Source organism: Leguminivora glycinivorella, chromosome 11 (assembly GCF_023078275.1).
Source record: "Leguminivora glycinivorella isolate SPB_JAAS2020 chromosome 11, LegGlyc_1.1, whole genome shotgun sequence".
In the NCBI taxonomy this organism is placed as follows: Eukaryota; Metazoa; Arthropoda; class Insecta; order Lepidoptera; family Tortricidae; genus Leguminivora; species Leguminivora glycinivorella.
The window spans coordinates 7,744,496-7,761,165 of NC_062981.1; the positions used below are offsets into that span (position 1 = coordinate 7,744,496).

General features: G+C 36.8%; 1 protein-coding gene across 1 annotated transcript in view; it reads left to right on the top strand.

The window, feature by feature from the left end:
- The first annotated feature begins 5,178 nt into the window (after positions 1-5,178).
- The window catches only part of LOC125230804 (carboxylesterase 1E), a 66,253-nt gene continuing 54,761 nt past the window's right edge, over positions 5,179-16,670 (top strand). The window contains exon 1 of the mRNA XM_048136027.1: positions 5,179-5,611. Within this exon, the coding sequence (XP_047991984.1) occupies positions 5,194-5,611 (418 nt within the window). The 5' untranslated portion in view covers positions 5,179-5,193. The remainder of the gene's footprint in view (positions 5,612-16,670) is intronic.

Sequence of the window (16,670 nt, forward strand, 5' to 3'; positions counted from 1 at the left end):
GTATACTGTCATACTGTGTAATTTTCTTTGTGTAAATAAATAAATAAATCTATTTAAATATAATAATATTTTTTAACGTTATCATTATCAATTTTAGGATCAATAGATCCTAGCGAAAAAACGTACAAAACTTTTATTGTAGCAAATTTTATGTTTGTTATTCCCGTTGAAGATTGATTTAGCTGTGGACCACCGTTTTCGAGTTATTTGCAAAAAACGGCTCGTGTAATCTATTTAATATACTGTCCTACTAAAATATTGATCCTAACGAAAAATCATACATAACGTTTCTTGTAGCAAATATTATATAGATTATTTCTGTTTAATATTATTTCTGGTAATGGGGCACCGTTTTTGATGTTATTAACAAAAAGCGGCCCATGTAATCTATTTCAAAATACTTTCCAACTAAAATATTGATCCTAGCGAAAAAACGTATAGAACCTTTCTTATAGGAAATTTTATGTAGATTTTATTCTCGTGAACATTTTATTTTGCTGTGGGCCACCGTTTACGAGGTATTTACAAAAAACGGCCCATGAAATCTATTTAAAAATATTTTCCAACTAAAATATTGATCCTAGCGAAAAATCTTATAGAACCTTTCTTGTAGGAAATATTATGACGATTAATTCTGTATACCATTATTTTTGCTGTGAGCCACCGTTTTTGAGTTATCAACAAAAAGCGGCCCATTTAAAAATACTTTCCAACTAAAATATTGATTCTAGCGAAAAAACGTATAGAACCTTTCTTGTAGGAAATCTTATGTAGATTTTTTTCTCGTGAACATTTTATTTAGCTGTAGGCCACCGTTTACGAGGTATTTACAAAAAAACGGCCCATGAAATCTATTTAAAAATACTTCCCAACTAAAATATTGATCCTAGCGAAAAATATTATAGAACCTTTCTTGTAGGAAATATTATGAAAATTAATTCTGTGTAACATTAGTTTTGGCTGTGAGCCACCGATTTCGAGTTATTAACAAAAAACGGCCCATGAAATCTATTTAAAAATAATTTCCAACTAAAATATTGATTCTAGCGAAAAATGTTATAGAACATAGAACCCTTCTTGTAGGAAATATTATGTAGATTAATTTTGTGTAACATTAGTTTTGGCTGTGAGCCACCGATTTCGAGTTATTAACAAAAAACGGCCCATGTAATCTATTTAAAAATACTTTCCAACTAAAATATTGATTCTAGCGAAAAATGTTATAGAACCTTTCTTGTGTGAAATATTATGTAGATTAATTCTGTTTAACATTATTTTTGGCTGTGAGCCACCGAATTCGAGTTATTAACAAAAAACTGCCCATGAAATGTATTTAAAAATACTTTCCAACTAAAATATTGATTCTAGCGAAAAAACGTATAGAACCTTTCTTGTAGGAAATATTATGTAGATTAATTCTGTCTAACATTATTTTTGGCTGTGAGCCACCGTTTTTGAGTTATCAACAAAAAACGGCACAAAATATCTATTTAAAAATACTTTCCTACTAAAAAATTGATCCTAGCGAAAAAAGTTATATAACCTTTCTTATAGGAAATTTTATGTAGATATTTTCTGTTTAACATAATTTTTTGCTGTGGGCCACCGTTTACGAGGTATTGACGAAAAACGGAGCATGTAATCGATAAAAAAAACTTTCTTACTAAATTATCCATTTATATATTGATCCTATCGAAAAAACGTACATAACCTTTCTTGTAGGAAATTTTATGTAAATATTTTCTGTTTAACATATTTTTTTGCTGTGGGCCACCGTTTACGAGTTATTTACGAAAAACTAAAAAATTGACTTTCAAGATCGAATGGCAGGGTACGGACCCCACCTCATGTCATGGCATTATTTTTCCATGGCTATTTAGACCCTCATCTTTCACTGGTAAAAATGACAGACTGCCTCAAGAACCTTTTTTGGAATTTTTTTTTTACCACTTTGTACCGTTCTGGCACGGTGAAGGACCCGGCCAAATGATCTGGCATAAATACTATGCGACTTCTGAGGAACTATATTTTCACTTTTTAATAATTCCAGGTTGCCTCAAACACCTTTTTTGGGCCTCAAAAAATTAAATCTTTAAAAATTCATAGCTCGATAAAGCCCCGCTCCCCAGCTGCCAGACTTGCAGACCTGATGTTGGCTATGATCAGAGAAGCATCTGAGCACCTTTCCAGGTTGCCTCAAGGACCTACTCCAAAATCCTGCCAGCTCTTGGACCATAAAGTGTGCACACGTGTAGGCCGGCGTGCCGCAGTGAGAAAGGGCGCGCTCTCGATATTATTGCCCGCCCGCACGACATGCGATCGTATTGTTCGACTGCAGTCTTACCAATACAGGGCACGTAGCCAAATGCACAAACGCTTACTATAATAAATAAATATTATAGGACCTTCTTACACAGATTGACTGAGGCCCACGGTAAGCTCAAGAAGGCTTGTGTTGTGGGTACCCAGACAACGATATATATAATATATAAATACTTATATACATATAAAACATCCATGACTCAGGAACAAATATCTGTGATCATCACACAAATAAATGCCCTTACCGGGATTCGAACCCGGGACCGCGGCGCAGCAGGCAGGGTCACTACCGACTGCGAGTCCCACACAGCGTGCGCAACAGCATTCCCACTCCGTCAAAAAAAAAAAAGGGTCACTACCGACTGCGCCAGACCGGTCGTCAATAATATCGTTATCGCTCTTCCGTCTTGGCGCGACAGAGCCAGACTGCGTTTCGATCGGCGTCTGATGGCGTCGACGAATATCATTCCGACCTGGCCCCGTAGCCGAATGGCATTTCTCCGACGCCAAACGAAAACGAAACGTAGTCCGGCTCTATCGCTCTTGCGTATTGGCGCGACAGAGCCGGACTACGTTTCGTTTTCGTTTGGCGTCGGAGAAATGCCATTCGGCTACGGGGCCAGCGTGCGTAGCCGAATGCACAAACGCTCGTAGATATCTATCTCTATCGCTCCTGCGTATTGGCGCGACAGAGCTAGACTACCTTTCGCGGCGTTTCGTTTTCGTTTCGCGTCGTAGAAATGCTATTCGGCTACGGAGCCAGGTGCCGGTTTGCGTGCGCTACCACATAAGATGATAACTTGATTTTTGACAACAGCTGAGTTTAGACCAGTGCAAGTTTTGAGACGCAACTATAGATAAGAGTGAGTGGCAAATATCTGCATCTCTTTCTTGCATATACTTCTGCCTCAAAACTTGCAGCAATAATTTGCACGTCTAAACTCGGCTTAGATACTGCAAAAAGGTGAGTGTCATCAGATAAACCTAGGATTTAACGTTGAGATTCTTCATTAGTAATTTATTTATATTTTCTTTAATGTTATTTTTATCCAAATATAATTCTATCGAAAGATGCAGAAGACTGTAATCTTGAATACGGTGCTAATAGTTCGGTGGTGCCTCGCCTCTCTCTACAGCCCTGACCACCGGCAACTTGAGCCTTGCTTCGCTATTACGGCATCCTAGTTTAGGTTTTTAAATTGTTTATAAGTTATTTGTTTTGTTTTAAAACCAAACATAACAATAACAATAAATAAAGAGATTACGTCCCTGATATAATGCCTCAAGGGCATAAGCTTTTAATGATAAGCTCAATTTATTTTTTAATTAAGTATGTAAATATTGTCAACTTGTCATCTGTTGACAGCGCCATCTATGGTTGCTTTTACATACTAATCCGAACCCTAGATGGCTTACCACATAGATCGCATTTTCCCAGTCGATATAGGTTAGTAAGAGAGTCTTGTAGTTCCTAATACCGCCGATGGGTGGCGGTAATTATCAATAGTAAAAACGTCATGCTAATGCCTTAAAACTGTGTAACTAGAACAAGTACTTCCACTTTTAAAATAGATCTGAATCAAGCTGAAACATCGGTGTTTCTCTATATATCTGCCCAAGACACTCGAGACACGTGGCACCAAATATGTTTATGTATTTTTTTTCATCCTAAATAAATATTACGATTTATTTAATTCACGTATAATTCAAACCGCCTGACTTCTATAAGATGAGGTACGTAAGAAACAGAAGCAAATGCAATGACGCTAAAGCTCAACTCCGGTCACGCGAGCCCCGCTGCTTGCAAACATTTACTTATCCGCTACTAGAACTGACAATATTATATCTAATTTAATAATATAAATAAATAAATAAATATTGGGGACACCTTACACAGATAAACTTAGCCCCAAACTAAGCAAAGGTTGTACTATGGGTGCTAAGCGACGATTTACATACTTAAACAGATTAATACATAATATTGTCTTCGGTTACCGCGATAGTTACTCATGAAATAAAACTATGGAAACGGATTAAATCGCGTATAATGAATTTAAAATACATCCCGACGTTTCGAACTCTTTACAGCGTTCGTGGTCAACGGGTGACTGAGGAAAAATTAAAATGTGCAAAAGCTACCCACATACAAGAAATATTAACGAACCATGACCACAAATAATATAGATTTCTAAGGCAGGTTCACACACTAATCCGTTTCCATAGTTTTATTTCAAGATTAATACATACTTATATACATAGAAAACATACATGACTCAGGAACAAAAAATATCTAACCCAGGACCGCGGCTTAGCAGGCAGGGTCACTACCGACTGAGTCAGACCGACCGTCAAATTATTTACTAATACATTACCTATATAGAGAAAATTAACAGAGCCAAGTTTTTTTAAATTAAAAATTACATACCACAGCGCCCTAAGCGGGGCGTTTAAGAAACACAGTTTATCTGAAAGAAACTGATATCTTAAGCTACATGAACCTGGACCGTTTATCCACAAAAAATCATTCTAAAGCGATACGTAACTATAATGTTAAAGTCAATACTAAATCCGTGCCATAGAAAATTGCATTTTCATTATTCGTCATGCCTCATTCAAATCACGTCCCCCCAAAAGGTTAAACAAACAGCCACTTCTACGAGACTTGCGGCACACAAAAGCGATTCCTTGGTCGCTATAACAACCACCAACCCCCATATTTACGGGCCGAAGTCAGCACGAGAACAGTAACGCACCACCTTCGAACACGAGCACCCAATACTGAAACCGCTTCTAGTGTACAGAATACAATCCGTTCGATATTTGAAAATGAAAAAGTGTTTGTGTTTTTAATTTGTGGCCAGTATTTCAAACATGATTCGCATAGCTTTGCTCTTATTAGCGATAAACTTAGTGTTCTCTGCTAGGGAACCAAAACAGATCACTCTAGTAAATCAAGGGACGATATCAGGAGTGTATATCACGCGTTTTCGAACAAAGAGAATTGCTGCGTATCTGGGGATCCCTTACGCCCAACCGCCAATTGATTTGAGAAGATTCCAGGCGCCAGATTATACAATTTTGCCAGCGTGGGAGGATGTGAAAAATGCGACGAGTTTCGCTCCAGATTGTATGCAGAGTGAGCCTAATGCTGAAGAGGGAGATGTGCAAAGAGTACAGTTGAGTAAGCATGATAAACTGTTTGGTACACTGCTAGAATCTCAATTGGAGGAGCCGAGGAAAAAGGAATTCAGTGAAGATTGTCTATACCTGAACGTTTATGTTCCTGATGGTGAGTTTCGATTAATTTTATTTTAAACCAGGTTTTTTCTTATTTAAGCATATCAGTCGCTATGTAGTCATCAATATGCAAGGGATTGTACATAACTTCATTGTTTGTATAACTCTCGAAAAATTTCGGAATATGAAAGTGACACGCACTCTCATAGGCTCTTCTCCTTTGGAAAGTAACGTAAAAATTCTTGCTATAAACCTAAAGTTGTTTTAAACCAACGAAATGTATAATGGATGTGAGTAATAAAGGATAGAAGAAAAAATAAAAATATTTTTGAAGAAAATAATTTGCGCATTCATCTCTAAGTCTTCTTTCGGAATATTACACGTAAGTAGGCGTGGAATTAATTTGAACCCTAAGACTCTCTTTAATTTCGTTGGTAATATTTCACAAAGAAGGTTTTAGACATATTTATTTCAAATATTAGAACAGAACATATTAAATGAAAAAAAAATACCAATTCATTAAAATGCGAAGGTTACGTACCTATGTAGTTCTTACTTTACGAATTTATGATACTCCACGACCAATAGGAGAAAAACTCAAAATGCATCTTTCCTGTTTCTCACTGGGAAGCGTAAATTTTTCATTAAGGGTCGTTTTTCTCCGGATATGGAATATTTTAATTTTATTTCCTAAAATACATAGAAAATTATTTGGCTAAAAGCAGTAATTTCATTTAGTGAATAACGTAAAACAAATAATATAATAATTAAGAAAACACGAAAAAATTACAAATAAAAAAAAACCTAAGTCCCCGTCGTTAGGCAAGGTCCCCAGAATGCTGACGGCATTGCCCCGCTGAGTATCAATGCTGATCCTCTGAGCGCAATATTGGACAGCCCTCAGGTCACCAGAAGCATCTCTGAAGCGCTTAGATAGCTCCTTACGGAAGCAATAAGGACATCAAGTACAGACATAAAATATCATATTAATAAAGCCCTATCGACAAAGAAAGGCCCAAAATAAAATAAGGCCCGAAATAGCACTCATACCTTAAGCTATAATTACCCATGTCGCTAGTGTGTAATTAAGTAAATTTGTCGTTACAGTTTCCGGTGTTTAAAATAACTAGCTTTTCCCCGTTACTTCGTCTGCTTGGATTTTTGATTTATTTAAATAACTGTAATAAATCTGATTGCATAATACTTGAACGGCCTCCAAGAATTTGGTTGTGATAGAAATTTTGAATGATGAAATGGCGATAAAAATGAAACAAAAATTAAAAAATAACTAAGCCGCACATTAAATTAAATAAAACACAACCGCAGCCCAGGTAAGTTACACAATGGCATATAAAAAAGTAATTCGTAAATGTCATCCATTAAAATTTTATAGCTACTCTAATCGAGAGCATCCTAATCTTACTTGTCTCTTCAATATTTTCTAAAACTAACAAACTAGACGTCAAGTTACGCGGCAAATTCGGACTGATAACAAAGTCTAGTAATAAATTAAATAATTTAAATAACTCATTCTTCATGCAGATACTTAGGCCTTAGTCTGGGTAATAAATTAGGCTTTTAAACATCTTTTAGGTTTTATTAACGTCTTATAATAATCTCAGAAATCCCTCAAACATAAAATTACCAAAATATACCTGGCCCAGGAATCAGCTGCATTAAATAAGTTGGCGTGACGTTTAAATACACGACAATATCACTCATAAATAATGAAATACAATAAAAATGGGCATACGTAGTCCTTCATTAACCTAGTTTTCAGAATTCACAAGGTTCCCCCTCGATCTGATAAGGCCGTCGTTTTCTAGGGCCGGATCGGGAGGGCCACTTTACTCGCATTTTGCTGGCAGAACCTCTACTATGAATTGATGTTTTACGTTACTCGATCTAGCGTAAATATCACGGATAATGTACAGTGCAGCTGCAAAAGTGCATTGCGAATTAATCAATTAATGGCGTGTACGCAGCGAGTCAGGCGACTCAGGCGTGAACACCCAGCGATTTCGCCGCAAGTGCGCAACGAACTCGCTTGAAAATACTAGGCGAGTTTGTTACGCACTCGTGGCGAAATCGCTCTTTACTCGAGGCGAAGTCGTTGCGCGCTCGCCTCACACCTCACACACAACACAACTCGCCAAATGTGATAATAGTAGAGGTCTTTGGTCCGATGCGGTAGGGCTATTTTCTCCGCATATTGCTTCGCCTCGCCTAAGTCGACATGCGTAGTGAGTTATAATAAGTTTTGGCAGAATTAATATGTTTCTTATTTGTAACGGAACGGAACTTAATAAGGCCCGTCTCGTAAATTTCGCTTTATTTTTGACGCTAATTGGTTTGCTTGTTATTTGTTTGAATCTTCGTGAGAGCAATAAGTACTTAGAACTCATTAAAGTCATTAGTATTCGGAATTATTTTTACACAGTATAATTATAGGCCTGTTAAAATTAACCTTCAGTTTTATCAGGGGCAGGGCAGGGCAAGTAACCAATTTATGATACCATGATAAACCAGTCGACTGGCTACTTGATGAGCTCTCTGATAAAGTCAGACACGTCCACACTAAATTCTTACTACGAGTTAAAAGTTAAAAGTAAATACGTAGTACTGTAAAATTTTAAAGTATAACATTCTTATGTAACAATATGTGACGTTATCTGGGTAAAGGGACCTTATTGTCGATGGCGCTTACGTCCCGCGGCGTCGTATTTGTACACCAACATCGCTCATAATGCCGTAAGCGCCATCGACAAAAGGTCCCTTTACCCAGATAATGTCACATATTTAGTTTTAGAAGTTTAAATCCACGTTATATTAGCGTATGCCAATCTTCGGCGTCAATTTTCCTACTTGAAAAATCTTTCTTATAACGCTGACAGAACGCCGAAGCTTAAACTGCGCTAGTGTGGGATAACTCTTAAACTAGGATATTTATATTCAGACCGGTATGAAGGTATTCAAGTAAGTTTTGATCGCAGTTTGAGAGCTTTTGGAGAGCCGTGTAGCTGTAGGCACTAGATCAAGCAAACTTAGCGTGTCACATGAACTCAGTAAAATCCACTGAGTTATCCGCCTTTAATCGCAGCATGCAGCTTTCATTTTTGTAAGTCATCAAAAACACTAAAAATTATCATCAAAAATACCTCGTTACGTGATATTTAATTGCAACCACACAAAATGTATAATATATGTAACACTCAATGGCCTGAGGCATTTAAAATCACAGACAAGTAACAACTTCAGTACAAAATCTGACTCGCTCGGCCGCCATAAAAATAGATGAACTTGTTATAACCCCCGACGCAAAAACGACGGGGTGTTATAAGTTTGACGTGTCTGTCTGTCTGTCTGTCTGTCTGTTTGTCTGTCTGTGTGTGTGTCTGTCTGTGGCATCGTAGCTCCCGGACGGATGAACCGATTTAGATTTTTTCTTGTCTGAAAGCTGAGTTAGTTGGGAGTGTTCTTAATAGCCATGTTTCATGAAAATCGGTCTACTATGTCGCGGTCGGGGGTTTTTTCAATTTTTTTATTTTGTGGTTAGGTTATTCTTCTATCTAAATCTAATTTTGTGCGTGTAGGTACTTTTTCCCTACTTGTCTTTTGTGAACGCGAAATGTTGAAACTTCATGTAAATTAACAAAAATATTCTAAATTCACAAAACAGAACACTTTGTTTATATATATTGTAGCCATAAAACGTGTCGTTCGAACTCGCTGCCCCCGACCAGAGCAGGCAATATTTTACACTGATATGCTTATATTTTACCGCAGTGTCAAAGTGCTTGGAAAGTTGGAACATTGCTTTTGAATCTAGAATACTTTTACCCTTTTAGTGTAACTAGGAAAGAAGTAGTGTAATATATCAGTGAGTAATAAATAACATTGACTAGATGCCTATCTCAATAAATTTATTAGGTTTAGGTGATAATATTCTGGCGACAGTTCTCTGTTTTTCGGGAAAATAGACTTTTCGGAAAGATTTGTTTTATTTGCCGTTATTTGAGACCCAAGTCTCTACTATGTATAGTTATATATACATTTAGTCATTACTCAATATCGTAAATATACAATACAATACAATACAATACAAATCCACTTTATTGCACAACCTCAGAAATGTACATAGGAACACACACATTACAATAAATTTTATTACAGAGGTAAACAACAGGCGGCCTTATCGCTAAAGAGCGATCTCTTCCAGGCAACCTTTGGGTAGTGGAAAAATGGTATTCATGACTTTAACTAATTAGGAGGTGCAAAAAAACTAAATTAAAAGTAATTAATTGTAGCTAAAAAGCATATACCTACATAATGCATATAATACCTACACATACATATACATACATACTACTTACATATTATATACCTACATACATATATTATAATACATACAATATTTCGTGCCAAACGTGTAAGTGGAGAATTTACAGACACTAATGAAGGGACAAATAATGGTCTTTCAGATGGGATTTAAAAGTAGCAAGGGATTGAGCGCGTCTCAATTCGACAGGAAGAGAGTTCCAGAGCCGAACAGCCCGAAAAGTGAAAGAAGAATTGTAGAATTTGGAAGAGGAAGGAGGAACAGAGAGAAGCAAGTTTTGTGAGGATCTAGTGGAGTTTAAATAACTGAAACGTTCTTTTAGGTAACGAGGTGTGGTGGGATTAAAAAGTATATTATATAAGAGACAAAGAATATGAAAATTTCGTCGAAAGCGGATTGGGAGCCACTTGAGTTGCGCGCGGAAATGAGATAAATATAACGGAAAATGTTTTTTGTAACTAATAACAAGGATGATTTTTATAGCATTTAAATACAATCTTCATACTAAAAATCTTACTGGTACTGATGATGGTATAAGTATAAAGTTTTTTTTAAATGTGTATTAGAAATAATTATCGAGTAACATAACTTATAAACTGAAATAGCTATCATACACACAGAAAAACACATACACACACACACACACACACACACACGGCGCCTAGCCTTATCAGAGATATTTCGTCACTAGAGAAATTTCGTCGGGTACCACGGCGGGCGGGTGGTCTAGTGGTAAGGACGTTAGCCGCGTAAGCTTATGACCCGGGTTCGATTCCCGGCTCGGCCACCAGTGGGCCTTGTCGTTTTTTCTTTCGTGTATGATTTCCTTTTCAGTTTATAATTTATACATACATACATACATATAATCACGCCTGTATCCCATAAAGGGGTAGGCAGACCACACGAACTCCTAAGTTTCAGTGACACTCTTGGCAAAAAAGGGTTGACAGAAATCCAAATTGTGACATTGCAGTGACAGGTTGCCAGCCTCTCGCCTACGCCACAATTTAACCCATATCCCACAGTCGAGTTCTACGACACCCACGGGAAGAAAGGGGATGGTGAAATTCTTAACCCGTCACCACACGGGGGGTTTATAATTTATATATAGTATAAAAAAAATATTTAATAAAATAATTTGATTTGCATCCATCCTATTCTAAAATATTAAAACTCGTTTTAGACTCTAGGCAATAGAATAAAACTTTTATTAGAAGATCAAAATACTTAAACGATAAATAAATCGCCAAGCGCGGATCCAGCTTCGTGCCCAGGGGGGGGGGGTCACGTGGTCTATTTATATGGCCAACCTAGGCTCCAGGGGGGGTCATGACCCCCATGACCCCCCCCCTGGATCCGCGCATGTAAATCGCGATAGACCGTTATCAAGTTATCAAGTATTCCTTAAAAGTTAAAGTCTAGCTCGTTCAGATTGTTTATTCAACTACACAAATTGCCAAAATACAGAACAATTTTTTTATAAGCATAATATTTCGTAAATTCCCAGTGGAACTTATCGGAACCCTTCCAATTGGCTATGTCCTACAATCAGTGATAAATGTGCGCAATCAGGCGACAACCACTGGCCGCCATTGGTGGCTAATTGACGGCCATCCATGAATTACCACGGACATCATATATTGGTTGTATTTCTCATTGCACCTTACGCTTTATATTTATAGAGGTTAAACGACTATTTATAGAGTAAAAATACTAGACACGATTTAAAGATAACGTTTAATCAGGTTAACATATAACCGATTGGCGCCAAAAAGTGCCGTATTATCCCAGAGCTGTAAGAACCTCTTTTTGACACATGACAGCGTCCACAAAACGTAAACTCAGGCAACCTAATGAAATCCTGTAATAATATTTAAAAAAATCAAGTACTTAAAAACATTATTTCACTTACTTTAAACATAATCTAACACATGTTACATTTTTGCGGATCTTCGTTAGTGAGTATTTATTTTACGATATTAATTTATCACGCAGGATTTACTTATTATGTCATTTATCATTCATTTTTATTTTTAAACTAGTGTTGTGGCAGAGTCTGTCATTTCGATTTTAATGACATTTCAGTAAGTTGACAGAAATCGTATATTTGTTTAAGCGCCTCCTTGTACATAGGGCCTAATCGATTCAACCAATTCGAAATTAATCGTTAGATTTGGCAAACGATACGTCTTAGCCACATCGCAACATACTTCAAAACAAATGTGTCAAAAATGTGAACTTACAAATCCGGGACAATAGTGCATATGAACTGATAAGTGGTGTTCCCGCCTTTTTAACCGCCTTTCAAATCTCAAGGGAGGAGGTTATTTATTATATTAAAAAAACCAGAGACTGTCTAGTATTAATATTAACTAACTTATCGGAACGCTTCCAATTGGCTATGCCCTATAATCAGTGATAAATGTGCGCAATCAGGCGACAACCACTGGCCGCTAATTGACGGCCATGATTTACCGGTCTTCATTTATTAGCTATGTAGCTTACGGCGATATTATGACCTCAAGCTGCACTTTATGCAAAAAGCAAGCACTGTGCAAAGTGGCATGTTTTCAGCTTAAATGCAGTTTTTTTCCATAAGCTCTATATCTACATAGTATAGGATGAGATTGCACTTTGAGAGGATTAGTTCCTTTTTACATACCTACCATTTTTGCCAACATTTGGTTGACCGTTCTTGTGTATAATAAAAAACTTATAAATAAAAAAAATGCACTGAGTCAAGGATATTATTACCCCGTTAGGTAGCAATGCTAATCCGTGGAGCGACATATTGGCCAACAGGCTTATAAAGGCTTCGTCTATAAGGAGCTATGGCAGCTCCTTACAGCTTGAATGCTTCGTGCCTAGTGCTCCAGGATTTTAAACCCCAAATACTGCATTTTTTTAAAGATTTTGTTTTCAGTTGTGACATTATATGCGGACTGATTGCATGACTCACCAGCGGACTAAAACAGTTTCGAAGAAATTATAAATTTTGCGAAGTAGTAAAGTACAGAATTCCTAGTGCGAAGTGTCGTAATAGTACGAAGTATGGAGATGGCCGTCTATATGAGGGCTAAGCTAAGAAACGAGACCCTCGGTCAGTGGGGCCCGGGTACCCAGATTTTATACAAGAATTTGGCGAAGCGGCTTACTGATACTTCGGGGGACAAAAGAGCCAGCAGCTTCCTCGCTAAACGTATAAGTATTGTGATTCAGCGAGGAAATGCTGCCAGCATCTTGGGCACTATGCCTCAAGGGCCCTCTTTAGACTTAGATTTTTAGTTTTCTTTTTTTTTTAATTGCCTAGTTATAGTATGAATTTTTTGAGATGAACTTTTCGCTTTAGCCGTAATCTGTTAAACAAAGGCTTTTGTTTCTATTATTCCCGGCGGCTAGCTCCCGTTTCCACAGCACGTGCTAAAGTCTCAGTGTAGTTAAAAAGCAACTATCATGATAGCAATAAGGTTCTAATTTATTAAACAGTTTGCAGTATGCAGTTGAAATAGGCTGAGAGCCTGGGAGTTGGTTGATGGAAACACTGTAGTCAGTTCTGGTGTATAGGTGTATTATCTTCAACCTATCTCCTAACACCCCTCTTAATACTCAAGTACAGTTCCTTATATATACTTAATCTACGTGACAGAGGCAATCCCTTATCGTATGGAGAGGTGGTTTATCTGTATTCAATCACTACTACGTTGTCTACGTGATCAACGTGTAGGAATGTCTACTAGCCTATCACACAGGTAACTTTTTTGAAGATGACAAAACGTGTTATTTCCGAAAGGTCTTTTTATGGATTTGAACCTTATTACTATCATGATAGTTGCTTTTTAACTACACTGAGACTATAGCACGTGCCGTTTAAACGGTAGCTAGCCGGCGTGAATAATAGAAACAAAGGCCTTTGTTTAACAGATTACGGCTAAAGCGAAAAGTTCATCTCAGAAAATTCACACTATAATGATATTTATATACGGAATTTTTATTTAAGTGTTAGAAACCAAGAGCATAACTTCGACTTTTCAAAGCGACTTCGCGTGTCACAGAGCATGTCAAGCAAAGTGAGTGAATTTACGAAATATCACTTGACTTACTGTGACATGTCGCGTGATGTTGCACATGTCGTGGCGTGTAAAGCCCGCTTTATAATATCGCGACGATTTGCTGACTGCAATTGGGGTCATAAACAGGTAAAAAAATTATGTAATTTATTATAATATTCCGTAGAGCAAAAAAAGTAAGCTAATATTAACAAGATTAAATGAATGAATGAATAAATGAATGTATGTATGAATGAATGAATGAATGAAATTTTTATTTGTCTCAAACAAGCGTATATACAGGTCTTACATAAATTACATAATAGTGGTTTTTCATGAAGTAACTTATTTAGGTACTATGTACAAGATACAAACAAACTAAATTTCATGCATTACATGCAAAATAAGAATATTCATTTATTAATAAGGCCCACTTGCACCAACCACTTAACTCAGGATTAGTGTTGCAGGGCTGTCATCTGTGAAATTCCATATAAAATGCGGGTGAATCCGGCCCACGAAAGGATGTTATCCGGCCCTCAATCAGTCCTTCAAAATACTGTTTTTTATTTATTTATTTTTAAATTCGAAATAAGATGTCATATATATATTAAGAAAAAATAAACTTTTTTTTTTTATAAATAGTAGTGTGACTACTTAAAAACACAAATCAAAATATTTGTTAAAAATTATTTGATTTGTTCCCATAGTTGCGTTATTTTTTTAATTTATTTACTTATTAAAAAAAAACTTATGATTAAAGGTTTTATAATTTTATAACTGTAACCAGTTTGTTGGCGAATAATGCAATTAATGCACCCAAATTAATTTCACCTACATATGTAACTAAATTGTTTACTACAATGCAGCTTACAACTAGTTATCTTAACATGCGGTTTGCGTACCTTCTTTATCTCACGACGTGTGATATGGTCAGCACCGCAGAAATAATGTTTTTTTTTTTTCTAATTTTGGTCCCAAAGGAAAAGGGTTGCACCAGTCACCTAGAGATATGGAACTGTAGGTACAATATCAGAGTGCCAGATTTAAACCGTAACTTAATATTTTACCAGACGCTTGAAAGTCTCTTACGGCCGGTGGAAATGTTCGGGAAATTATGATTAATTAATTCCTAACAGTATTTTCTAACACATATTCATTTAATATCAGCAATAAGAGTTGAAGGATTGTTGCTATTTTTGAAACTTGTAGCAAAAAATGGTTTTCGGGCAGAACTAGCTAATATGCAGATATTAAACGTGGATACTAACTACATTATCCAATTTGTTTCATCCTTGAGAAAATTAGGAAGATGGAGGATCTGCGTTCTTAGTCCATTTCCATAGAAATGGGTCCATAGGTGTATGTTTATTGCGCGTAAACTTTTTTCTGATTCATAATGATTCATATTATAAGAATCATTATCCGGAGACAAGTCATAAATAGGGATGTTACGAATATTTGCATTCGCATTCGCATATGCGAATGATTCGCATTCTTTTAAACATTTGCATTGACATTCGCATTCGCTTCAAACGATGCGAATGTTTTGCGAATGCGAATGTGTGCAAGTCGCAGCTTGTTCCTCGCCCGCGCCGGCCGGTCCAATTGCTACTTGTCGACTGTCGACTCGCGCAAGTCGCGCATGCGCAGATAGGTAAAATTCGTACGGCGTGAAGTTCGTACTCGGCATTTTGACCAATAGTAAGCATTTAAATTTTTTTACCTAGCGGGTTGTTGGTGATTGCTTGGTTTTTATTTTGGTTTTTTTATGAAATTCAGCGATATTCGCATTCGCATTCGCACATTCGCATTCTGAATATTCGCATTCGCATTCGCATTCGCGAATGTGACACATGCGACATTCGTGACATCCCTAGTCATAAATTAATAATATCACAAAAGGTCTGATTTACCGATAATATTTAGCGGAAGGGAAACTCAAGTTGCGGATTAACCTAATTTACGTACAAAAGACGTAATTTAATAAAAATAGGTATATCCGTCCAACCTTCGGCATCTATTTTAAGGCCAATTCCGGATATCCTTTATTTGGCAAGCAATATTCTCATTCACCTTACGAGTAACATAGCTCAAAAGAAACCATTATACACGTGACCTCTGACAACTTTTAGGAACTAGTTCCTAGGAACGAGCACATAAAACTGCTCAAGTCGCAGTGCCACTTTTGGCAATTAAGGGGTTGAAAGTTAACGAAATATTGATATTGTAGTGATAGCACCCACAACACAATTGAACCCATAGTATCTCAGAGTCGAAATAGTTATTTGTTATACAAGGGGGCAAAGTATTTTAACGCCGAGTGTGGAATTGAAAAACGAGCAAGTGAAAGGATTCTATAGTTGAACCACGAGTGAAGCGAGTGGTTCGAGAATAGAATCCTGAACTTGCGAGTTTTTTAACACACGAGAAGTAAAATACATTTGCACCCGAGTGTAACACAAAACTTTTCCCCTCACTATAGCGAGGAAACTACAACGCAAAAAATGCGTTTATCACTGCTTCCAGTAGTTCCACAGGTGGTAAATCATCTTTATTACTAGATTCACCTACTTTTATCAATTTTAAAGCAGTTAATTTGACTTTATTCAAGGTCAAATTACTTTACCCACTAGTGGATAAAATGCGTTTTTGCCCGCTGCGCTGGTATTAAAGGACAAAACACGTGTTTCCGAGCTAGTGAGGGGAAAACGAATATAAAGATC